At 29.0% G+C, this 27,648-nt stretch overlaps 4 protein-coding genes and 1 long non-coding RNA gene across 5 annotated transcripts; 1 reads left to right on the forward strand and 4 right to left on the reverse strand.

The window, feature by feature from the left end:
- Positions 1 to 1,641: 1,641 nt before the first annotated feature.
- LOC148229438 (uncharacterized) lies at positions 1,642 to 16,027 on the reverse strand. Its single transcript, XM_088196843.1, has 7 exons — positions 15,983 to 16,027; positions 15,381 to 15,908; positions 12,979 to 13,044; positions 12,376 to 12,904; positions 9,864 to 9,883; positions 9,200 to 9,793; positions 1,642 to 2,319 (listed from the first exon to the last, which is right to left on the reverse strand). The coding sequence occupies exons 1-7, from the start codon at positions 15,992 to 15,994 to the stop codon at positions 1,735 to 1,737; spliced, it is 2,334 nt and encodes a 777-aa protein (XP_088052969.1). The 5' UTR covers positions 15,995 to 16,027; the 3' UTR covers positions 1,642 to 1,734.
- On the reverse strand, positions 5,482 to 6,384 carry LOC148229439 (uncharacterized). The gene is made up of 2 exons (XM_088197683.1): positions 6,330 to 6,384; positions 5,482 to 6,259 (listed from the first exon to the last, which is right to left on the reverse strand). The coding sequence occupies exons 1-2, from the start codon at positions 6,339 to 6,341 to the stop codon at positions 5,663 to 5,665; spliced, it is 609 nt and encodes a 202-aa protein (XP_088053809.1). The 5' UTR covers positions 6,342 to 6,384; the 3' UTR covers positions 5,482 to 5,662.
- A 2,147-nt stretch (positions 16,028 to 18,174) lies between the features above and the next one.
- On the reverse strand, positions 18,175 to 19,080 carry LOC148229440 (uncharacterized). The gene is made up of 2 exons (XM_088197688.1): positions 18,958 to 19,080; positions 18,175 to 18,883 (listed from the first exon to the last, which is right to left on the reverse strand). Exons 1-2 carry the CDS (start codon positions 18,967 to 18,969, stop codon positions 18,347 to 18,349), a joined length of 549 nt encoding a protein of 182 aa, XP_088053814.1. The 5' UTR covers positions 18,970 to 19,080; the 3' UTR covers positions 18,175 to 18,346.
- A 3,084-nt stretch (positions 19,081 to 22,164) lies between these two features.
- LOC148229441 (uncharacterized) lies at positions 22,165 to 22,848 on the forward strand. Its single transcript, XR_015811393.1, has 3 exons — positions 22,165 to 22,298; positions 22,365 to 22,408; positions 22,715 to 22,848. It is a non-coding gene; the product is annotated as an uncharacterized LOC148229441 (long non-coding RNA).
- Positions 22,849 to 25,695: 2,847 nt separating this feature from the next.
- Positions 25,696 to 26,554, reverse strand: LOC148229442 (uncharacterized). Its single transcript, XM_088197687.1, has 2 exons — positions 26,500 to 26,554; positions 25,696 to 26,429 (listed from the first exon to the last, which is right to left on the reverse strand). Exons 1-2 carry the CDS (start codon positions 26,509 to 26,511, stop codon positions 25,884 to 25,886), a joined length of 558 nt encoding a protein of 185 aa, XP_088053813.1. The 5' UTR covers positions 26,512 to 26,554; the 3' UTR covers positions 25,696 to 25,883.
- Positions 26,555 to 27,648: the final 1,094 nt, after the last annotated feature.

Raw genomic sequence — 27,648 nt, forward strand, 5'->3', positions numbered from 1 at the left:
TTGCCATACTGATTAAATTGAAAAATATATATATAATAACAATTATAGTTAAACATGGATGAGAAAATGATTTGCCTCTTTCTCGAACCTGAACTAACATGTAAAAGATTAGATTAGGCATTCATTATACTAATGCTGACATACAAATAATATCATCTGATGTTTAGAGATACTAAAAGTTAAAGATGGTGGACATATTCCTGAAAACATCTTTAAATATAATTGAGAATGCATGTAAATATTTTTTAAGTAAATTTCTTGCAAAATTATTTTATCCATACATATAAACATAATCACTACTAATCAATTGCCGAGATACATTCTGGTTACCAGAATTAAAAAAATCTGATAACCAGCTTTGATAAATGAAGCACTAAAAATATTTTTTGCAGTCCAAAGGCAATTCAGGTGCAGTCAATTTAAAATTTCAACATGATTTTATGCGATTAAATAATTATATATTTAATACAGTAACTCGTATTGTCAATAAATTTTACCTTATTTAATATAATTAAATCTGTATTTGTTATTTAATACTTTTAAAACTATTACAATGGTTAGGAAGCGTTTATTTATAAATTCCGTTTTTTCTTTGTCTTTAAATGAAAAATATTCTGAATCACCTAAATTAGCTAACCTTCGAATATAATATAGCTAAGCGATTGATTTTAGACATAATGGTTTATACTGCGTTAAAATCAATAAATATATTATAATAATTAATATTATAAAATCAACTAAGAAATTGAATTTGCTATATTAGTATAAATTACAAAAATTAACACAGATGTGAATTTGGTTAGTATTTACTATATTCTATATATTATTATGAACTCTCTGTGTAAAAACAATGTAAAACTATAAAAAATAAAATAGAATTATCACTTATTCTAATTAAAAACATATTTAAATTCATTGATTCTACTCAGGGTCTATCAAATTTCATCAACCAAACTATCCTTCATGAAATATAATTACGATGCCTATTATGTGTACTATGTATATTTTTATTACTATTAGTCATACTTGATCTTTTTAATTTTATTTTGTAAACTGAAAAATGGTACTAAACCAACAATATTCACTTAATTTAAATGCATGTATTTTTTCTGTAATATAAAAGATAGACTCAACAATTATTTTAACCACTCCGCTGAATTATAAAATCCTATTTAATATTACTGATCGGAAACAAGGGACGCTTAAAAAATCTAAAAAATCATCTTATAGTAAAATAAATTGAAAAACTAGACAGGGATACATATAATTCAGCAACTAAGAGGCAGGCATCTGAATTTTACTGGTACAGCATACAAATAATTGAGCTTTTCCTAAACATGTTAAATATTAAAAAATAATATATTCATGTTAATGAATAATTATAATAGTATTTTTGTAATTATCAAATATACATGATGGGTAATAAGCTGGTATATTAAAATATTTAATCAAACTACAATGTTTTAATTTAGTTCTTAGTTGTCATTAAAATTTCAATTACAATATAAAAAAAAGTACTATATGATTAATTTGTAAGCTTTTATAATCATGATTGAATTTAAAAAATGTATGTTTTTTAACAACAAAATAATAATCGGATCTATAAAAATGTCAAAGAATAAAATAAATATATTTATTTCGTTGGTTTTATTGTTAATAAAATAAAATACATTATATACATCTATGCAACATTTTCATAATCTGTAGTTCAAATATATTTTGAGATAATTGAGTTTAGTAATAGCTGCCATGAGCGGCGGCGGCATGGGCGGCAAAGTGGGCAGCTTTAGCATGGGCTACTTCAGGAGTATCTACGACACGTCCGTCATGAGCCAATGGGGCGGCATATCCATGAGCATAGTGACCACCATATTGTCCGGCGTAAACTGGGCCAGCATAAGCTTGGACTCCTTGAGCATATTGACCACCGTAGTGTCCGGCATAGACTGGTGCAGCATAAGCTTGAACTACTTGAGCGTAGGCGCCGTTGTAAGCATTGACTCCATTTTCATGGGCGGCGTTGTTAAAAGCGGCGTGGTGGGCGATTTTTGCGTGAGCTACTTCAGGGGTGTCTACAACGCGACCATCATTTCCCAAAGGAGCTGCTGGTCCATGATAGTGCTCAGCATAAGCGTTTCCAGCATAATTCAATGGGGCGGCATAATGTCCAGAGTATGCCAATGGAGCGACTACTAATTCATTGTATCCAGCATAGTGTCCATCGTATTGACCATGATCTTGAGATTCCAGGAGACCTTCTCCGCGCCATTGCCCATCATCATGGGCGGCTACGAAACCAGCGAGGCAAAGGAAGGCAACCTATTTATATCAAATATAAGTTATTAAATAATTGTATTTATATAGTATAGTATTACTATGTTAAAACTTACTAAGAACTTCATGTTTGATTAATGCAAAGCCTTTTCTGAACTGAAAACTGCTTCTGATGAACTAAACGCGGGCGAATGCTTATATACTAAAAGTATATGATTTTTTAAGAGAAGGGGTAACTTGTTTATATGATTTCTTTCGTATTTTTTACTCTCACATTTCTACGAAAAATCCTTCAACGTTGAATGAATACATTGTTGAAATTTTGTATCTAAATTGTACAGTGAATATAGCAATAAATGCAATTTAAATATAGGATACATAATTTAGTATAAATATTATTATAATATTTTTAATTAATTCGATATCGACGTAAAGAAATCCTATACTTTGCCAATATACTACGACACAAAGTTTATGAAATTCTGATCACAATTATACTTTGTTCATCATTTATCATTTGAGGCATTCACTGTATAAATAATTCGTGATTCTAATAATTTGGATCTTCCGTAAAGATCGCTTGGTCTAAAATTGTTAGAGACTCAAATAGACTATAATATTATTATTTGACTAAAGTGTAATCCATATTAATAATGGGACAATAATAACTTTAGTTTTTATTAAAAGAAACAGTATTTTATTAAAAAAAAAATTTTTTAATTTAATTCATATTTAAAACACATAAAATTCACAATTTTTAAAATTATTTTTGAAAAACTTATGAAAATAATTCAATGACTTTTTGAGATTTTGACTTAAAAAAATATAACTCATATTTGAACAAATTTCTCTAATATTATTGTATTTAAATACATGTATATATTTACCAGTGTGTATATACATATTTATTTAAAAAAGTATGTGACGCTGAAAGCTGTAGTAAATTTAAATATAATTTTAAATAATCATCAAACTTGTAAATATTTAACAGTAAGTAGTCATTCGTAAATTTATCAAAAAAAATTAATGAAGTCATATTATATAAAGTTACAATTTTATATAAAGTTAAAACCTATATTATAATATACTTTCGGTTGATTTTAGTCAGTAGCCTAAATAAACAGTCAGTACATGTTCTTAATTATTCGTAGTTTTTAACTATTGGAATTTTGAATAGAAAATGGACGAAATATACAATTTTTTTTCGGTTTTTATGGATATTAATTTATTTAACCATTTAACGAAAAAAAAATGAATTACAAAAATACAAAAACCTAACATGAACTTCGCGCAAATTTGCGACGCACGTCTGTTTTAGATAAGCGTAAAACGATAATAAAGGGTAGGTCTTTACATTACTATTTTGTTTTGTTAACAAACGAATTCTAAAAATTTCGGTCATAATAGACACGCCGATAAATATTATATTCACAAATGTTTTTTAAGGACGTGAAAACATTATTTTTTGAGAAGAAGCGTCTCACGGTCTAGCATTTCGAAACAAAATAAAGGTGCATGGATTATGAAAAAACGATTACCTGTGTTGCTCAATTGTACTAAGGTTTTTTCTTAAATTTCATTCAAGAGTGTGAAAACGAATATTTTACGAATATTCGATCAATTATTCAAATATTTATATAGTTTAAAATCGGAGAAATAATTCAAATATTCGATTGAGAGCACTAGTATACTTAAAAATAGTTAAACAGTTAGTAACTTCCAATTGAAACGATCCATTTTAGATAAAACGCGACGAAAAGTGAATTTTTTATTTCAATAGAAAGCGGTCTGTACAATTATTAAAAAACTACTAATTTTTAAATATAATGGTTGAAATTAGACATTTATATTTAAGATTTTCAATGATAGTCAAAATGGTTCAATCTCCCAAATATCAATAGATAAAAAACTACTTTTTATTAGAATTTATATGGTTTGATTGACAATAACTTTCAATCCTCATACATACTAAGTATATATTACATGTTCACGATCAAAACTGTTTTATTTGCAATTCGAGTAAAAATATTCAGTCAAATCTAACGAATATGTGCATTAAATCAGAAGCAATGATAATTTTTATGTATTATACAAGGAAAAACTCACTTTTTGGCCTCGGAGCCCGTCGACGGGAATTCAAAATTTGAAGATTTAATTACGAAGATCGTTTTTTGACGGTTTATCTAGTTTAATCAATGTATTCTTATAATCATTATACACATTATGTATAGATTTCATTTTCATAGTAATAACATACCTAGTTAATTTGCAATCCGATTATTTATATTCAATCAAATCGAACAACACACATGAAAAATTAATGAATATTATTGTCGCGTAACAAAACAATTAAAACGGTTGTTACGTTGATGTCGGCCATCTTGTTTTATATTTGAATGCTTATTTTTCATTGGTCGAAACAACAGAACGTATTACCGGTGGCTCGGAAATCAATCGAGTAAATTCAATTTTTATTTTTATTATTATAATTAAATATATTATCTCTGTTTATGTTATTCCGGTTTATAATTTGAAGAAATTTATAGAAATTAAAATCATTACTGTATTTTTTATATTTATCAATCAATCAGAGTAATGATAAATGTATCGCACGTATTGTATATCCGTGTCGTGTGCTTTAGAGCTAATAGTAGGGGTGTAAAACCAAGTCTCTTTCTGAATTATAAATAATAATGAAATGGATAGCTCTTGAACTGACTGTGCTAATTCAAATATGGTATAGCAGAGAATTATGTAAATATGTAATTATTTTCCTATCAAACTCATATGACATTTTTTTAATTATATAGTAAATTTAAATATTTCTAAATCAGAAACCTTATTTTTTGTTATGTTAATTGGAAAATAAAATAATATTAGCTTATTATTTAGAAGTTTACATTTTCTTGTTCCTATAAGTCAAAAATATTTTTTTTTACCTTTTTATAAAATTGTAATTATACATATCGGTATGGATTACGCTAAAACCCGATAAATATAACTATGATCAAATTACACTATGGTCAACTAAATAAAACTAAAACTTGCACTATAATATTGCATAAATATAATAATGCAAAATAACTACGTAATTAATTTTTGTGTTGTGTATAAAAAAAAATAGTATCGAAATAAATATGCATATTCTTTTCTTAAATTAAAAAATGCAATTGTGAAAAAATAGGATTATAAATAAAAAAATAAGAATTTAACTTTCTTTGGTTTTATTAGTCAAATAATAAATTATTTACAATTTTTACTGACTCTTTCTACAGTACATTAATCATAGAAAAGATAATTTACATTAAATATTTTTCTTCTTACATATTTACATATTTTATGATGAATTAAAATGACTGGTTTTATATTTATTTCCGGATGGCAATGATTAATAATGATGTCCGTAATGGCTTCCATGGGCGGCAGCAGCATGGGCGGCGAAGTGGGCAGCTTTGGCATGGGCTACTTCAGGGGTGTCTACAACACGTCCGTCATGAGCTAATGGGGCGGCATGTCCTTGAGTGTAATGGCCACCATAGTGTCCGGTGTAGGCTGGAACAGCATAAGCCTGGACTCCATGAGCGTATTGGCCATCATAGTGTCCGGCGTAAGCTGGGGCAGCATAAGCATGGACTCCATGAGCGTAGGCGCCGTTGTAAGCGTTGACTCCATTTTCATGGGCGGCGTTGTTGAATGCGGCGTGGTGGGCGATTTTTGCGTGGGCTACTTCAGGGGTGTCTACAACGCGTCCATCATGTCCCAAAGGAGCTGCTGGTCCATGATATTGTTCAGCATAAGCGTGTCCAGCATAAGCCAATGGGGCGGCATAATGTCCGGCATAGGCCAAGGGAGCGGCGACTAATCCATGGTGTCCAGCATAGTGTCCGTCGTATTGACCATGATCTTGGGATTCGAGGAGTCCCTCTCCGCGCCATTGACCATCATCATGGGCGGCTACGACACCAGCGAGGCAAAGGAAAGCAACCTATATAAATCACACATAAGTTAGTTAATCACTGTATTTAAATAGTAAAGTATCACTTTTTAAAACTCACTAAGAACTTCATGTTTGTTTAATGCAAAGCCTTTTCTGAACTGAAAACTGCTTCTGATGAACTGAACGCGGGCGAACGCTTATATACTAAAAGTAAATAGCTTTTCAAGAGAAGGGGCTCTGTATTGCTATGATTTCTTTCATATATTTTTTACAATCATATTTCCACAGAAAATCCTTCAACGGTAAATAAATACACTATTTCCTATACATTATAAATTCAATAAAGTATTTTTCTAGTTAGATATTAATTTAATTTTCTTATATTTCTTATGTATTTTAATTTAGTAAAACAAAAATGGACTTCTTTAAAGACAATCAATTTAATAATAACAATATCTACTTTATTTTATTAGAAATTTTAACATATATTAATTTAAAAGTTAAATATGGAACTGAAACCTGTTTAAAAGTAAATTTAATAACATTAGTTAATATTATTATATCTAAAACGTATAATTATAAGTAAAAATATACAAATTCGAATAATAATAAATATTATTAATAAATACTTTTATTATTGAAAGTTTAATCATAAAAAATACTGGGTATATTTTATACAAACTTTTTGTGCATTATTAATAGCGTTTTATAAAAAATATATAATTTATATTATTTTTTATTTTTGTTTTTAATTCCTTGCACATTTATAACTATTGTAGCTTGACGTAATAAATAATAAAAATAAATATTTAAGAAGAGCACTAAAATGTTTGCTGAACTAGTGCATGATTTCAGTGCATGATGCTAATATATTTACACTACACGCATTTCTGACTTCACCGCTATGGGTTGTGTGTATGCATTCTGATTTCTCGATAAATGAGAATTCTCGGCTTCTCGAGAAATATTGATAAATGAAAAAATGTATGTAATACAGTAAAATATTGCATATATTTTTATATTATATATATATATATATACATATATATATATATATATATATATATATATATATATATATATATATATATATATATATATATATATATATATATGGTTAATATTTCTAGGAGTCAGATTACTCCGCGTACTTTTTTGATTCCGTGTGGAATCATGGTCCCTGGTGGAATCATGGGACCATGATTCCACACGGAATCAAAAAAGTACGCGGAGTAATCCGACTCCTAGAAATATTAACCAAATATTTCTCCGCGAAAACGCATTCAACCACATATATATATATATATATATATATATATATATATATATATATATATATATATATATATATATATATATATATATATATATATATATATATATATATATATATATATATATATATATATATATATATGTGTTAAATATATTTACTGTAATCATTTTTTGATATTTTTTTAAGCATATGCATATTATTATCACAGTATATAATTGAAATATAAAACAACTAAAAAATTAGTAAAACACATATAATTTATTATTAATATATTCAAGAATTAATATTAGATACAATATTACATATTGTTTTTAAAATAACCCTTTAAAAAACACATGCCATATAAAGTAGAATCGAACATCCTCGTTTTTTTAGTAAAAATATTTCGGTCGTGAAAAAATTCTTCTCATTTTGTGTTCATGTTGGTTTAATCGATAACAAGGCTTCAAATTATTTGTTCTCTTGCCTTTCAATTTAAATATTTTGAATTCTTTCTTTCTCCATTAATCCGTAAGTTGTTGGTTTTCTTACACTACTACCTGTAAGGCAGAAATTTTTTTTTCTCTTGTTGCACCGATGATGAATTTTCAATTTCTTCAATACATTCTAATAATTTAATGGAGTCGCGAAGGTCCTTCAAAAACGTTTAGCCATCAAATAATCTGCGAATCATTTCTTTCTCCATTTTACATATTTCTGACTTTGAAGAATAAATAAAGAAATCATTATTTTTTGACTGGTAAAAATTCTGGAATTTTCTAATATTTAAATAATGATATCAATGTCTAGTTCCTTTAATTATACGATTACTTTTTAATTGTCCGTTGAAATTTCGAGCTTAGCTTAGAATTGATATTTTCCAATTGTTTTAACAAAAATATTTTGGCCCCTTCGGCTGTCAATAATATCTTCCGATAAAGTGTGCATATTTTCAAACATCTGGCACAAACACCTTCGGAAAGGTTTCATGTCTGAGTTGCTTCTTTTATTACTTTATGCAAAAATAAGGCGAGTTTGAGTGTTAAAAAACTGTAAACAATTTTTTGTCATTCCCGGGCCCCTATTAAAACCTGTTATGGAATATGCATATTAGGCATGAACCCGCTCTTATTTAACGTTATAAAAAGACAGTGATTATAAACCTTTTAAAAAATATTCGTCTAAATTTAAATTCATACAATAAAAAATGCTTTAAAAAAATCTTAAGAAATAAGAAAATATTTTCAAAAAATGAGAATTCTCGATTTGGCATTTTTCTCAAAAAATTCTCAAAAAAACACTAGTTGTGTGATGCTTTCGATATGTAATGTTATTTAAATTTAATACAGTTTAATATATCAATAGAACGTAGATTGCAACCTGCTTCTGTTTTATATGTTTTTTGCTATTTTAGTTTATATTTTCTAGTATACACATCCAAAGCTAAGTATTTGTAAAAATTTTTTTAGCGCAAATGGACAAAATAATACATAAAACATTAAATTTTTTTTTGTGTCGATTCAATTGTTACAATCAAAAAGATATGTTTTAAATAAAAAAAATATGTAACTCTTATCAGTTTTATTGCTTATATAATACAGTATTTACAGACTTTATCTATTGTATATTAAATATCAAATTGACATTTCATAATAAATATTTTACAATTTGCATAATCTCCGATGGAAAGTAAGATTACTAGTTTTAATCATATTTCGAGATAATCGTGTTTAATAATGATGTCCGTAATGGCTTCCATGGGCGGCAGCGGCATGGGCGGCGAAGTGGGCAGCTTTAGCGTGAGCTACTTCAGGGGTGTCTACGACACGTCCATCATGAGCTAATGGGGCGGCATGTCCATGGGCGTAGTGTCCACCATAGTGTCCAGCGTAGGCTGGAGCAGCATAAGCCTGGACTCCATGAGCGTATTGGCCATCATAGTGTCCGGCGTAGGCTGGGGCAGCATAAGCATGGACTCCATGAGCGTAGGCGCCGTTGTAAGCGTTGACTCCATTTTCATGGGCGGCGTTGTTGAATGCGGCGTGGTGGGCGATTTTAGCGTGGGCTACTTCAGGGGTGTCTACAACGCGTCCATCATGTCCCAAAGGAGCTGCTGGTCCATGATAGTGTCCAGCATAAGCGTGTCCAGCATAAGCCAATGGGGCGGCATAATGTCCAGCATAGGCCAATGGAGCGGCGACTAATCCATGGTGTCCAGCATAGTGTCCGTCGTATTGACCATGATCTTGGGATTCGAGGAGTCCCTCACCGCGCCATTGACCATCATCATGGGCGGCTACGAAACCAACGAGGCAAAGGAAAGCAACCTGTATAAATCACACATAAGTTAATAAATCACTGTATTTCTATAGTAAAGTATCACATTGCAAAACTCACTAAGAACTTCATGTTGGATTAATGCAAAGCCTTTTCTGAACTGAAAACTGCTTCTGATTAACTGGACAAAGGCAACGGCTTATATACTAAAAGTAAATGGTTGTTTTAAGAGAAGGGGTAACGTGTATGGTTTCGTTCATATTTTTTACTCTCACATTTCTACGGAAAATCCTTCAACGTTGAATGAATACATTGTTGTAATTTTGTATCTAAATTGTACAGTTAATATATCAATAAATGTAATTTGTAACACATTTCAATTATTAATATTAAAATGAATTTGCTTGTATTATATTTAAAAAAATTACTAATAAATACAATAATAATGTAATGTCCATAACCTTTTTTATAAAAATTATTTAAAGAATTAGAAAATAAAATTGAATATAACATTTACATTTTTAGCAATAAATAGAAAGAAGCAAAAATAAAGCTAAAGTTTAATATATACTTGATTTGCATAAAAAGTTTATAATACGTATAGTAGTTTATTTTTAGATTAAAAATAGCTTTTAGTTATCAGTAAATGCGTTTCAATTTAATTGACTTATTGAATGTTTGCATATACATTATTTTTAGATTTCAAATTTTATTATAAAAAAGTAACCAATATGTTTTATTGCTTAGAATAATAATTTACTTTAAAAAACATAATATTTAATAATGGCAATAATTTAATTCTCTAAATTTGTAATATTCACAAATAATTAATAAATTATAATACACCTAAATAATAATTTATATATTATGTATGGCTAGTACTTATTATTCATATTTTTATACAATGTTTCCTACATACTTACAAATGTTAGCAGAATATCGTAAAAATCACATTATACTGTAAACATCATAACAATTACATTTTAAAGTTAAAACATATTTTAATACAATTTTCTGTTATTATTGTATAATTTTGAAAACACGTAAACTTAGTAATAAATGTTTATGTAAAAAGCTTACATTAAAAGATTTAATCTTTATATTAAATAAACAATAAGCTTTTTTTTAATTTCAGTTTATCAATAGCTAGTTCAACAAAAAGTGTAGCGAAAATAAAATTTGATTTATTATTCTTCACGCGAGAAAAAAAATATAGTTTAAAAGAAAAACGTCATGAACAGTGCATACTCGTATTTTTAATTATAAAGTTATAAACTAATAAAAGTTCAATAAAAAAACATAAATAAATAAATAATAAAATTGCATATCTGATTTCGAATCTATACAATTAATCTACAAGCTTGTAGGGAACGTGTCGATGTGAACTGATAACAGTGTAGCAAATTTACTGAAATACAGTTGCTTTCTTTTGAAATTTAAGAACTACTCTCAAAGTCATTTGATAAAACAGTCATTAAAGCCGCATTTTTTTTGCTGTTTGCGTGGCTTTGTTGAGACACTGTTTTAAAGTAAATTAAGTAACTGTTCTTATTCTCAAATGAATCACAATTTTAATTTTATTTCAAATACAGACAATTTTTTAAATATTCTATATTGGACATATAAAAGATGATCCAACTTCAGTTTTCAGACTTTTTAATATAAAAACACACAAATTTAAGGATATATTTGATTTTTTTTTATTATGAGAGCATTTGATGTATTTAAATAATAATGAAAAATAATATCAACTAAATGGCCGTCTCTGTTACTTAAGAAGTAACCAACCCATTTTCGTTCATTTAGAGCGGTATCTCGGCTATTGATTTTTAGGTGCTCCAGTGTTTCAGATTTGTTGGCGTAGACACGACTTTGACGTAACCTTACAAAATAATCCAACGACGTTAAGACACATGATCTTAGTGGTCAGTTGACGTCAGCAAAACTTGAAATAATTTTTTGACGCAGAACCTTTAACGTTTCATCCGATGTGTGACAAGTTGCACCGTCTTGCTAGAACCACATGTCTTCCACATCAATATCTTCGATTCCACACTAAAAATAATCGGTTATCATTCACTTATAGCACTCACCGTTGACCGTTACAGTTAAAAGTAATGCCCAATGACGCCGCCTGACCACAATGCGCACCAAATAGTTACTTTTTGAGTATGTAATGTTCTTTAGTAAATGACGTGAAAATTTTCCTCGCTTCATATGCAGCAATTTTGCTAAATAATATATCCAGAGAGGTGGAAATGTGTCTCATCAGAAAATAAGATTTCCTATGAAAAAGTGTCCTATCCCAACGTTTTCACTACGTTGCAAATTATTCTCACGACGCCAACAGCTATATTGTACATTACTCCAATTAATGACAGATGTTCATTTATTGCAAATTATTAAAATTTTATTTCTATAGCGAGTTTTAAATACATGTAGTAAAAAAAAAATTCTTTGAATTGATTTTATTTCTCGTATAATATATTATGTACAACTTTGCACAATGTGCAAGGACTTTATTTACAACATTATTTAAACCATCGAAATAATATTCTAAAATAAATATTTTTCTCTGATTTAAAAAAGATCACAGGGTTGTTAAAATTTCCAGATAATCGTGTTTAATAATGATTTCCGTAATGGCTTCCATGGGCGGCAGCGGCATGGGCGGCGAAGTGGGCAGCTTTGGCATGGGCTACTTCAGGGGTGTCTACGACACGTCCGTCATGAGCCAATGGGGCGGCATGTCCATAGGCGTAGTGGCCACCATAGTGTCCGGCGTAGGCTGGGGCAGCATAAGCTTGGACTCCATGAGCGTAGGCACCGTTGTAAGAGTTGACTCCATTTTCATGGGCGGCGTTGTTGAAAGCGGCGTGGTGGGCGATTTTAGCGTGAGCTACTTCAGGGGTGTCTACGACGCGTCCATCATGTCCCAAAGGAGCTGCTGGTCCATGATAGTGTCCAGCATAAGCGTGTCCAGCATAAGCCAATGGGGCGGCATAATGTCCGGCATAGGCCAAGGGAGCGGCGACTAATCCATGGTGTCCAGCATAGTGTCCGTCGTATTGACCATGATCTTGGGATTCGAGGAGTCCCTCTCCACGCCATTGACCATCATCATGGGCGGCTACAAAACCAGCGAGGCAAATGAAAGCAACCTGTATAAATCACACATATGTTAGTAAATCACTATAATGGTTTTTATATAAAATTATCACTTTGTAAAACTCACTAAGAACTTCATGTTTGAATAATGCAAAGCCTTTTCTGAACTGAAAACTGCTTCTGATAAACTGGTCTAAGGCAACGGCTTATATACTAAAAGTAAATGGTTATTTCAAGAGTAGGGGTAACGTGTTTATATTTTTTACTCTCTCATTTCTACGGAAAATCCTTCAACGTTGAATGAATACATTGTTGTAATTTTGTATTTAAATTGTACAGTAAATATATTAATAAATGTAATTTACAAATGATATACATACTATATATTTTAATTATTGATGTTGAAATAATTTTCTTACTATATGCTACTAAATTATACTAAAATTCTATTAAGTACAATTAAAAAGTGATCGGGCATAGTCTTTTTTATAAAAATAATTTAAATAATTAATTATAAAATAATATTGATTATTACAGAATTGACTTAATTATCAACAAATGGAACGTTGTAAAAATAAAGCTTAAATATAATGTATACTAGTTACATCTTAAATGTTTACAGTACCTACACTAATTTGCCTTTATTTTTGTATTATTTTAAAACATTAAGATATTTTCCAAGAGCTAAAAATAGTTCTATATAAGAGAAATTTTAATACTAGATATGTACGACCTAGCTCAATTATAATTAATCATCACGATATTATCATAGATTATGTATACCTAATTTGTGATGATCGGTGGATATTTAAATTATATAATAATCACTAATTCCGATCTCCCAGAGACGATAGAAATTTAAAAACACCAAAGTCCAAAGTCCAAAGTCATCGGATCGAACCCAAGTCTTTCAGGTTAATATTCGGAGACTTATACCATTCGTCTTTTGTGCTGCTTAATAATTTATATTCGAGTTCATTATACAGTAATAAACATTTAAAAGTACAATAACGACACTAAAATAAGTAATTAATATAATTAGATATTAAATTTCAAATTTATACAATATATCTCCAAATTTTCAGACAACATATTGAGGCTAACTGTGAATAATAAATATACTGAAATGCAGTTTTTGCTTCTGAAATTTTAAAATCTATTCCTAAAGTAGTTTGATAAAACAGCAATTAAAGCCGCATATTTGTTGCTGTTTACGTGGGTTATTTCACACATTATTTTAAAGTGAATTAAGTTACTGTTCTTATTCTTAGATATATCACAATTTCACCTTATGTGTGATCAATGCTAAATATGTATGATCAATTCATTGGTAATATCCACTAGAAGTATTAAATAAGTTATTTTTAAATTCAACTGCGGATTTTCCTTTTGATGTTATGACTTAACCATCTTACTACAGTAGGTTCATAATGTATCGATAGGTAGTTTTTTAAGTATTCAGATACATACGATTTACGGTAATTTAATCCTTTTGATTTTTATTAAATACATATATCTTGTTAATGGCGATTCTTGCCATATAAGTTATTTTTAACATCGCTTTTTTATATAGAATACAGTGATACTTCATGAAATGGAAATTACCGATCTTTTTGCATCATCCACTAATTTTGCCAGTCTTTCTTTTATCCGACTATCAATGACCATGCCAAACATGTGAAGGTTAAGCGAGATCTTACGAATATTGTTTTTACTACTTTATACAAATCTGTGAAAAATATGCCCTTAATGAGCTAGAAAAGTCAGCTCTTCGATGATATTAAATTCGTTGTCAATTTTTCGAAAAAAGTTGAGTCATATCTATAAGAACATTACTTTTATTCAAAGCTATTGAATATATCTGTAAGTTTTTAGGAAAAAAATATTTTTGCCACGCTTTGTATATATTCTTTACTAATTTCATAGACAAAAACGAATTTGCTTTGTTGAAAAATTAAATTTGATACCACATTACTCTACTGATGAATGGGAAGTCATTTAATTTCGAAATATTTATTGTTGAGACGTAAGATTTTTTATGGTTTTTTATTGTTTTGTATACGGCACATTCTTTGCAATTTATTTTTTTTAATTAGCAAATAAATAATAATGCCCTTAATTTTTTTATGTTGGAAACATAATGAAATCTGTTGTAGTATTTTCTAAGAATTTCAAATCATCAGACCATTAAAATATAAAGATTTCTCGCAGCTTCTCTACGGTTCAAACAGCTGTATCGTATATCATCTTTAATTAGTGACAGAAGTTAATCCATCTGGAAATAATAAAATTTTAATAAAAAGTATCTTCCTAAAGCAAGTTTTAAATGCATGTAATAATAAAAAAATATTTCTTTGAATTGTTTTTATTTTTCGTATAATTAATTATGTACAACTTTGCACAATGTGCAAGGACTTTATATTCAACATTATATAAACCATCGAAATGACATTCTATAATAAATATTTTTCTCTGATTTAAAAAGATCACAGGGTTGTTAAAATCTCCAGATAATCGTGTTTAATAATGATGTCCGTAACTGCTTCCATGGGCGGCAGCGGCATAAGCGGCGAAGTGGGCAGCTTTGGCATGGGCTACTTCAGGGGTGTCTACGACACGTCCGTCATGAGCCAATGGAGCGGCATGTCCATGGGCGTAGTGGCTACCATAGTGTCCGGCGTAGGCTGGGGCAGCATAAGCTTGGACTCCATGAGCGTAGGCACCGTTGTAAGAGTTGACTCCATTTTCATGGGCGGCGTTGTTGAAAGCGGCGTGGTGGGCGATTTTAGCGTGAGCTACTTCAGGGGTGTCTACGACGCGTCCATCATGTCCCAGAGGAGCTGCTGGTCCATGATAGTGTCCAGCATAAGCGTGTCCAGCATAAGCCAATGGGGCGGCATAATGTCCGGCATAGGCCAAGGGAGCGGCGACTAATCCATGGTGTCCAGCATAGTGTCCGTCGTATTGACCATGATCTTGGGATTCGAGGAGTCCCTCACCGCGCCATTGTCCATCATCATGGGCGGCTACGAAACCAGCGAGGCAAATGAAAGAAACCTGTATAAATCACACATATGTTAATAAATCACTGTAATGGTTTTTATATAAAATTATCACTTTGTAAAACTCACTAAGAAATTCATTTTTGAATAATGCAAAGCCTTTTCTGAACTGAAAACTGCTTCTGATAAACTGGTCTAAGGCAACGGCTTATATACTAAAAGTAAATAGTTATTTCAAGAGTAGGGGTAACGTGTTTATATTTTTTACTCTCTCATTTCTACGGAAAATCCTTCAACGTTGAATGAATACATTGTTGTAATTTTGTATCTAAATTGTACAGTGAATATATAATATAATATTAATAAATATAACTTACAAATGATATACATACTATATATTTTAATTATTAATGATGAAATATTTTTTTGCTATATGATACTAAATTGTACTAAAATTCTAATAAGTACAATTAAAAAGTGATCTAGCATAGTATTTTTTCATAAAAATAACTCATATAATTAAATATAAAATAATATTGATTTAATTATCAACAAATGGAACGTTGTAAAAAATAAAGCTTAAATCTAATGTATACTAGTTACATCTTAAAAGTTTACAGTACCTACAGTAATTTGCCTTTATTTTTTATTATTTTAAAACATTAAGATATTCTCCAAGAGCTAAAAATAGTTCTATATAAAAGAATTTTTAATACTAGCTCAATTATAATTAATTATCACGATATTATCATAGATTATGTATACCTCTTCTGTGATGATCGGTAGATATTTAAATTATATAATAATCACTAATTCCGATCACCCAGAGACGATAGAAATTTAAAAACACTAAAGTCCATATCGGATCGAACCCAGGTCTTTCAGGTTAATATTCGGAGACTTATATCATTCGTCTATCGTGCTGCTTAATAATTGATATTCGAGTACATTATACAGTAATAAACATTTAAAAGTACAATAAAGACACTAAAATAAATAATTAATATAATTAGATAATAAATTTCAAATCTATACAATATATCTCGAAGTTTTCAGACAACATATTGAGGCTAACTGTGAATAATAAATATACTGAAATGCAGTTTTTGCTTCTGAAATTTTAAAATCTACTCTTAAAGTCGTTTGATAAAACAGCAATTAATGCCGCATATTTGTTGCTGTTCACGTGGGTTATTTCACACACTATTTTTAAGTGAATTATGTTACTGTTCTTATTCTTAGATATATCACAATTTTGCTTTATGTATGATCAATGCTTAATATGTATGATTATTTCATTGGTAATATCCACTAGAAGTATTAAATAAGTTATTTTTAAATTCAACTGTGGATTTTCCTTTTGATGTTATGACTTAACCATCTTACTACAGTAGGTTCATAATGTATCGATAGGTAGTTTTTTAAGTATTCAGATACATACGATTTACGGTAATTTAATCCTTTCGATTTTTATTAAATACATATATCTTGTTAATGGCGATTCTTGCCATATTAGTTATTTTTAACATCGCTTTTTTATGTAGAATACAGTGATACTTCATGAAATGGAAATTACCGATCTTTTTGCATCATCCACTAATTTTGCCAGTCTTTCTTTTATCCGACTATCAATGACCATGCCAAACATGTGAAGGTTAAGCGAGATTTTACGAATATTGCTTTTACCACTTTATACATAACTGTGAAAAACGTGTCTTTTAATGAGCTAGAAAAGTTGGTTCTTTGATGATATTAAATTCATTGCCAATTTTTCGAAAGAAATTGAGTCATATCTGTAAGAACATTACTTTCATCCAAAGCTATTGAATATATCTGTAAGTTTTTAGGAAAAAAATATTTTTGCCACGCTTTCTATATATTCTTTATTAATTTCATAGACAAAAACGAATTTGCTTTGTTGAAAAATTAAATTTGATACCACATTACCCTACTGATGAATGGGAAGTCATTTAATTTCGAAATATTTATTGTTGAGATGTAAGATTTTTTATGGTTTTTTATTGTTTTGTATACGGCACATTCTTTGCAATTTATTTTTTTTAATTAGCAATTAAATAATAATGCCTTTAATTTTTTTATGTTGAAAACATAATGAAATCTGTTGTAGTATTTTCTAAGAATTTCAAATCAGCAGACCATTAAAATATAAAGATTTCTCGCAGCTTCTCTACGGTTCAAACAGCTGTATCGTATATCATCTTTAATTAGTGACAGAAGTTAATCCATCAGTAAATATTAAATTTTAAATAAAAAATATCTTCATAGAGCAAATTTTAAATGCATGTAATAATAAAAAAATATTTCTTTGAATTGTTTTTATTTCTCGTATAATACATTATGTACAACTTTGCACAATGTGCAAGGACTTTATATACAACATTATGTAAACCATCGAAATGACATTCTATAATAAATATTTTTCTCTGATTTAAAAAAGATCACAGGGTTGTTAAAATTTCCAGATAATCATGTTTAATAATGATGTCCGTAACTGCTTCCATGGGCGGCAGCGGCATAGGCGGCGAAGTGGGCAGCTTTGGCATGGGCTACTTCAGGGGTGTCTACGACACGACCGTCATAAGCCAATGGGGCGGCATGTCCATGGGCGTAGTGGCCACCATAGTGTCCGGCGTAGGCTGGGGCAGCATAAGCTTGGACTCCATGAGCGTAGGCACCGTTGTAAGAGTTGACTCCATTTTCATGGGCGGCGTTGTTGAAAGCGGCGTGGTGGGCGATTTTAGCGTGAGCTACTTCAGGGGTGTCTACGACGCGTCCATCATGTCCCAAAGGAGCTGCTGGTCCATGATAGTGTCCAGCATAAGCGTGTCCAGCATAAGCCAATGGGGCGGCATAATGTCCGGCATAGGCCAAGGGAGCGGCGACTAATCCATGGTGTCCAGCATAGTGTCCGTCGTATTGACCATGATCTTGGGATTCGAGGAGTCCCTCTCCACGCCATTGACCATCATCATGGGCGGCTACAAAACCAGCGAGGCAAAGGAAAGCAACCTGTATAAATCACACATATGTTAGTAAATCACTATAATGGTTTTTATATATAATTATCACTTTGTAAAACTCACTAAGAACTTCATGTTTGAATAATGCAAAGCCTTTTCTGAACTGAAAACTGCTTCTGTTAAGCTGGACGAAGGCAACGGCTTATATACCAATAGTAAACGGAGTTTTAAAGAGAAGGGGTAACGTGTTAATATTGTTTCGCTCATATTTTTTACTCTCACATTTCTACGGAAAAACCTTCAACAGTAAATAAATAAATTGGGTTATCATTCATTACACGTTAATAAAGTTAATATGTGTTTAATGGTAATAAATAAAATCTTGATATGTTATTTATATCTGAATATAAATTTAGGTTCATGTATCTAGGATATTTTTTAATATTTAAAAAAAGTGCTACTAAATATAAAAAGTAATTAATTCATTATATTTATAATTACAATTACAACAATAAATAATAATACATATAATATAGAGATAAATTGAAATATTTACTAATTGTTTAAAAGCTGGGAAGAGGTAAATAATATTTTTAATAATAATTGTAATTTTGTCATAGATATTTGTTACTATTGTATCGTAAGTTTTTTTTTTTGCATTTTCACAATTGCATTTTGATGTATTTTATTATAATTAAATAATAACAATTATTTTAAACATCGATTAATTTGTGTTAAAGACACAATTTCATATAATATGCTTTTTAAACTTTTAAATAATACAATAAGCGTTATATTCAAAGATATTAATTACATCAAATCACAACTTTTAACTTTAATTTAAATTATAATTATAATATCTAGTATTAAACAAATTATAAATAATGAATCATTTTTCATTTAATTTTCTACTTTGTAAATCGTATCTCTTTGTATGAACGGTGTATAAAAATACATGTAAACAAAAGAAATATATTAAATCATAATTAATAAAAATAAAAATAGAGTTGGCACGATGATTTTCGAGCCTTAGCTAATGAATTCTTTTGTTGTCGTCCAATGAAAATTAAGCATTCAAATATAAAACAAGATGGCCGACAGTAACGTGACAACAGTTGTAAATAATTTTGCTACGCGACAATAATTTTCATTATTTTGACATGTGCGTTGTTCGATTTGACTGAATATAAATAATCGGATTGCAAATTAACTAGGTATGCTATACTATGAAAATGAAATATATACATGTGTGTAAGGATTATAAGAATACATTGATTTAACTAGATAACAATTATAAAACAATCTTCGTAATACAATCTTCAAATTTTGAATTCCCGTCAACGGACTCCGAGGCCGAAAAGTGAGTTTTTCCTTTTATAATACATAAAAATTATCATTGCTTCTGATATTTGTTAGATTTGAATGAATATAATTACTGAAATTGCAAATTAACATACTAAGTAATATTATATATACTTAGTATGTATGAGGAATAAAAGTTAATGTCGAACAAATCATATAAATGCCAATAAAACGTACTTTTCATCTATTGATATTTGGGAGACTATCTTTCACGATGATTTTAAATATAATATAATATAAATAATGTGGATTTGTATTAGCTTCTACATACAAAAATAAGTGTAATTAAATTTTGGCGGAAATTGACAATTTAAAGTCATATTTTTTAGACTTTTTAAATTTTCGCCAAAAAAAAAAATTTCCATCAAAAAGGGGCAATTACAGTTAGTTAATATTAATATATAGTCAATGACTATTTCATAAGCCTTCAATACGTTTTGACTAAAAACACCAAAATTAAATATTTTTTTTATCACATATTACAACAACATTTTGGGGTTAATATAATTATTATATAACTAGCTGTCGGTACCTCACTATCGTGAGGTACCGAAAGCTAGCGAGTGTGCGTATACCGGACCCTCAACTTTTTGGGTTTTAAATATACTTTTTGCTTCGTTCTGATTTTTTTAAATATTTAAAAAAAAATTAATGGTTCAAATTGGACATTATTATTTAGGATTTTCAATAATAGACAAAATGGTTTAATCTATAAAAAACTACTAACATTTTCAATTCATTTGAAAATAGGTTTACAACTTGACTAAATATTTCCAGAAGAAAACATTTTATATTATTTATTAGATTTGAAACGTTAAATTTTATCGTTATATTTGAAACTTAGATATTTAATGATAAATCTAAATATTGCATATCATTTATAAATAGGTTTAGAACTTAGCTAGATAATAATAAATTAAAAATTGTACAGTGAAATCTCAATACAGCGAAGCTTACGGAACCAATGAATAAATTGCATATAACACAATTTTATCATAAATTTAAATCTTAGTAATAAGAACTTTTTTTAGTTACACCATAAGTTGATTTATAATTTAAAAAAGTTGTTTATATGTTTTATGTGTAAATATAAAAGCCAATTTGAAAGAAATAATAAACTGAAAATATCAAGCACTTAATCTGTTACTTTAGACCAAAAGTGCGCTTTAAAAATAATAATAATTTTGAGACCTTTGTCAATTTTTATTAAAAAATATTTATATTTATATATTTTTTAAAGTAAATGATTTATCTGCGCAGCATTATTAATTTTAATAATTAATAAGTGCAAAAAATTTTCACATTATTTAAAATTAATAATAAACTAAACATATTTAAAATCTATAATAAATTAAGAATATTTAAAATCCATAATAAAATAAAAAATATTTTTAAGGTTGAAAAAAATATTTTGAATAAATCTTGAAAATTTATTCTAAAACTTTATATTTTAAAAAATATTTAAATAAGTTAAAAAAATTAAATTAGTTATAAAATATTTTACAATTTTGTGTAGTTTCCTTTCAAAGGGGTCATTAAGAGAGATTTTTGCAACACTATGTGTTTAGTAGTTGGTTGGTAATGAATAGTACTTATTTTGAAATTTTCCCCCTTTTTTTTAAAATGTTTTTTCAAGCGAAATTTTAAAAATTCTTCAAAAACTATTAATTTAAATTGTCAACGTTCGCCAAAATTCAAGTACATATTTTTTTTTTGTTGAGAGAAGCTAATAAAAATCCACATTATTTATATTATATTTTAAATACCTTATAAACTAAAAATATTTAAAAAAATATTTTTTTTAGAATTTGATGATTTTTAAACATATATTGATAAGTGTTTTACAATTTAAATCGTTAAAATCAATTTCGTAGTTCGTTCTTAAGCGCGCGGTGATATCCCGATCATGTATCGGGATATCCCCTCAGTTGCTTACATTTGACAGTTCTGTCATCAGTCAAGCGCGCGCCGGGATACAGCTTAGTGCGATTCAATAAACAGTAAAATATGTTAATTAAACAAAGCATTTTTCATACTAAGTTTCAATTGAAGATGATTTAAAGTGTATAACATAATTAAAACTATAAATTATGAGTGTGCCAGTAAGTGTTTGGTTATATGAATAATATGTCACGGTTATTCTAACAAAATTACCATTGACTTTCCAGGATCTAATATTAAAAGACAAACAGCGTTGATTGGACAATTAAAGGTATACATACCAAAGTTAATTAAACAAAGTAACATTTTACCCACTATATAGTATCGTTTACAGTTAATTTTCAAAAGCAATGATAGATCTAATAACATTTACGTATGGCAAACAATTAATATATGACATATTGCGACTATTTTGAAGAAGATGAAGATATGTCAATCTATGTGTTTAATCCTCTACAGTATCTTCCGTCAATTTTGTTCTTCGCTTGTCGTTTAAATTTAATTTATGGATTATATTAGTAGTAATAATGTGTTCAATGCTTAACTCTTGATAAAGGTGTTTTTAATTATTTTTCAGAAGCAATGAGGGAGCAATTTGTTGACTTATATGGCCACAACGTAGAATTGGTATATATAAACAAAGAGTGAATCTTCTCATGTTGAAGTCACTGTCAGCAAGTATTATCTTTTTGTAAAGAACATACTATATAAGTTTGATGTAACTAAATATCTTGAATTTGGCTATTCCGAAAGAGGAATGAAGGCACAGAACAAAAATTGAACATATTTTGCCACATCGGAATTGAAAATAACCTACTCTTAGATATTTTGGCTATCGATTATTCCAGGTTTGCGATCACATATATATAATCATTGTAAATTGTCGTTTATTAGATAACATCCAAGGAACTACACATTTATAAGCTGTCCGTTGGTTGATATATATAGCCGACAGCGCCGATTTGATCGACATTAACTTTCAATCCTCATACATACTAAAGATATATTACACGTTCACGTTTAAAATTGTGCATTAAATCGGAAGCAATGATAATGTTTATGTAATATAAAAGGAGAAATTCACTTTTGGGCCCCGGAGCCCGGCGACGGGAATTCAAAATTTGAATATTTCATTACGAAGATTGTTTTATGATTGTTTATCTAATTTAATCAATGTATTATTCTAATCCTCAACACATTATGTATATATTTAATTTTCATAGTCATAACACACCTAGTTAAGTTGCAATCTGATTATTTATAAAAGTAAAAACTCACTTTTCGGCCTCGGAGCCCGTCGCCGGGAATTCAAAATTTGAAGATTTCATTACGAAGATTGTTTAATTAGTTTAATCAATGTATTCTTCTAATCCTCAACACATTATGTATATATTTAAGTTAACATAGTTATAACACACCTAGTTAATTTGCAATCCGATTATTTATATTCAGTCAAATGACGAATTAATGAAAATTATTGTCGCGTAGCAAAATTTTATTATTAAATAAAAGCGTTGTCACGGTACTGTCTATTTGAATTCGAATGCTTATTTTTCATTGGTCGAAGCTATTTGAATATTTGAATGCTTATTTTTGATTGGTCGAAACAACAGAACGCATTACCGGCGGCTCGAAAATCAATCGGAGCAAATTCAATTTTTATTTTTATTATGATTTATTATTATAATTCTTTTGTTTACGTGTATTGTTACACACCGTTCATACAAAGCGATACGATTTACAGAGTAGACGATTGAACGGAGAATGTTTCATTTAAAGTTGTGCGCGTCCGGAAGCGGCTTAGAACAATTATATATAAGATAATAATTTATATTTGATTTTAAGGAGCCATTTAATTCAATATCTAGAAACGCATATTATCTTAATCTAAGTAAATTTTAATTTATAAAACATAACATTGAACAATTGTATTTAATTATAGTTATTAAAATTACTAGCTTAATGTATACAGACTTTACATGATATATTAAAAAATATGCAGAAATCAGTGAAAATGTAAAGCAATAGAATATGCTTGTAAGTTCGATAAATGTTATAGTTTTATTGTGAAAATGTTTTTTTTAATAAATATGTTTTAGTATGAATAATTAATAAATAAATTATTATCATCACTATTATGTAACTAATTTAAGTATTCATTACAAAAAATGTTTCCTTTTTGTTATTTAATTAAAAATCAAATCGATTTTAATATTTATTGGAGTTTGCTCCTATTTATTTATTTTTTGGACTAATGTTACTAATAATAATTTAAAATAACCAAAATCGTTGTCATTTGATCATAGTGCAACCAAATATTAGGATTTTATCATAAATCTCCAATATGTTGTTTTAAAAATAGTTTCTTAAATTAAATAAAAAGCAATAGATATATAAAAAAAATTTGAAAAGAAATTAGTAGTTTATATAATAATATGAGATTTATTACTTAACTGTAATAAGCTGTAATTTTTTCACCTAATGCTTGTAAACTCGTAAGTGTAAGAGAAACATTGCAAAAAAAATTAACCCTTTCGGCGCTTGGTTTCGTAACGCAATATTTAAAAAAAAGTTTCATAAAAATCTATTTTTAAAAAACAAAATATTTTTTTCAATTTTTATTTTATGTTAAATTTTATATAATATTCTTGCCCTTCATTATTTTTTCTCTTTGTTTTTTAACAAAGTTAACACTTTAAAATAATATGGCGAATTGAGTCGTTTTTCAAAATTAGCTGATATTTAAATTAATCATGAATAAATTAGCTTTTTATAGACATTAATAAATTTGAAAAAAATACATAATCTAAATTTGCTTGTAGCAGCCCTATATATAATAATTGCAGAAGACTTAAAATAAAAGAAGATTGAAATAAATACTTGGTATTTCTTTATTTTACCTAAAATTATAATAATGTTTACTGAGTAGTTACACTGGTTTTTAAAGCATATATAGGCAACTATCTTCTTCTAATTATGTTTAAAAATATGCAGTTTTGCGAACCTATCATATGCTGGATTTCGCGCTGGTCACCTGACTCGGCTGTTTATCATATAGTAGGCATTGCGTGGAAAAGGTTAAATTTTTGAATTACCTTTAAATAACTATTATAATAAAAAAATATGTAATAATACAAGATAAAGTATTAAAAATAATCATATATTTATATAAAAAGTATATACATATATTCATTCTTTATCATTTAATTGAATAGTAAAATACCATAAATATAGTTTTAGAGATAAAATGAAATCATTTTAGGTTTTTGCCATTTTATATCATTAATTTTTTTTTCTAATTTATAACATAAAATATATACGATAAATAAATATGTATTTTCCATAAAATCAACAGTAACGTTACAATTTAAGTTGAAAATTTTACTGTGATGAAAAGCGACAATAAATACATTTTTCTCAATTAGTCAAGTCTTAAACCTTTTGATAAAATTTTAATGTAAATTATAGACTTTAAACTATGACGATAAATATATTTTTTTATGAAAAAAACATTCTTTTAACTATTTGTATATTACAAAAATAATAAAAAAGTAGGTGTTTAACTTCCATTGCTTTTATTGCTCGTATAATACATTATGTACAACCTTGCACATTGTGCAAAGACATTTTTATAAAATTATATAAAATATCCAGATGACATTTTTTTATAAATATTTTGCTTAATTTTCATTATCTCTCATGAGAAAAAGATCACAGGGTTTTTTCCAAATTCGAGATATTTGTGTTTAATAATGATGTCCGTAATGGCTTCCATGGGCGGCAGCGGCATGGGCGGCGAAGTGGGCAGCTTTAGCATGGGCTACTTCAGGGGTGTCTACGACACGTCCGTCATGAGCCAATGGGGCGGCATGTCCATGAGCGTAGTGGCCACCATAGTGTCCGGCGTAGGCTGGGGCAGCATAAGCATGGACTCCTTGAGCATAGGCGCCGTGGTAAGCGTTGACTCCATTTTCATGGGCGGCATTGTTGAAAGCGGCGTGGTGGGCGATTTTAGCGTGAGCTACTTCAGGGGTGTCTACGACGCGTCCATCGTGTCCTAAAGGAGCTGCTGGTCCATGATAGTGTCCAGCTTGTCCAGCCCAACCATGTCCAGCATAAGCCAATGGGGCGGCATAATGTCCAGCATAAGCCAATGGAGCGGCGACTAATCCATGGTGTCCAGCATAGTGTCCGTCGTATTGACCATGATCTTGAGATTCGAGGAGTCCCTCACCGCGCCATTGACCATCGTCATGGGCAGCTACGAAGCCAACGAGGCAAAGGAAAGCAACCTGTATAAATCACACATAAGTTAATAAATCACTATAATGCTATAATAAAGTATCACTATTTAAAACTCACTAAGAATTTCATGGTTGATTAATGCAAAGCCTTTTCTGAACTGAAAACTGCTTCTGATTTACCGAACGGGAGCGAGCGCTTATATAGCAAGAGTAAAAGTGTTTTTATGAGAGAAGGGGAAACGTTTATTGTGTGAATTCATTCGTTCAAATTATACCCTTGCATTTCCTAACTAAAGGTCCTTGATTTTTTACGTCAGTAGCAATTTCAATTTCATATCGAACTTCATTGATGGTTTTTCGTAAAATTTATATTTTATATGGTTATTTTTAAGTGCAGAAATAAATTACTTATTCGATTGACCTACTAAGTATTTATATACGATTTAGTATCCTTTGTATATGTAAGCACATTTGGCTCATGATCGATTTCGACTATAGTAATACTGAATGCTAGATTTTTTATTTCCAATAAGAAATACTATTAATATACGTTATTTATTTTATTAAAATAAAATAAAATAATTACAGTAAAAATGTATATTTTTTAATAATATAAATTACATAAATTTAGTCTTTCAAATAAAAGTTATAAGTACACCTAATTATTTTTTTACATGGTAGATACGCTCCACTAAAAACTGTTTGAAAAAGTAAAGATTAATTCCTTAAATTTTAAAAATAATAATCTTATGTCATTAGAAAATTGTGGTAAAAAAGGTGATAATGAAAATCCAATGAATAAATTTCACAAAATATTATTCATATATACCAGACGCGTACGGTGAGATATATTCCCTTTCGCTCGCTCACATGTTAAGTGCCGAGAGTGAGTGAGAGATAAGGGCGTGCATTATATGCGTTCCGCAAGCCCACTTCTTTTCACTCACTCTCGTCACTTAACACACGAGCGAACGAAAGGGAATGTATCTCACCATACACGCCTGATAAATAAATATGTATTTTACTTCTTTTGCCTTATTTAGGGAATGTTACTGAGAATTAGGTTTTTTATGATAGACTTATATATTTACTAAAATTTTCACTTTGCACTAAAAATTTGATATTACGCACTTTGTACACTGAAACTTTAATTTAATATTTGGGGGACCATACACATGGCTATCGTTTGTGGGGGATTTTATTCTTGAAACTTGCGTAATTACTCTGACCAAAAGTGATTATTTATCAATAAGGATAAATTAGATAA

The sequence above is a fragment of the Plectrocnemia conspersa genome, unplaced genomic scaffold, assembly GCF_051122295.1.
Source record: "Plectrocnemia conspersa isolate PC_06_02 unplaced genomic scaffold, ASM5112229v1 ptg000011l, whole genome shotgun sequence".
NCBI lineage: Eukaryota > Metazoa > Arthropoda > Insecta > Trichoptera > Polycentropodidae > Plectrocnemia > Plectrocnemia conspersa.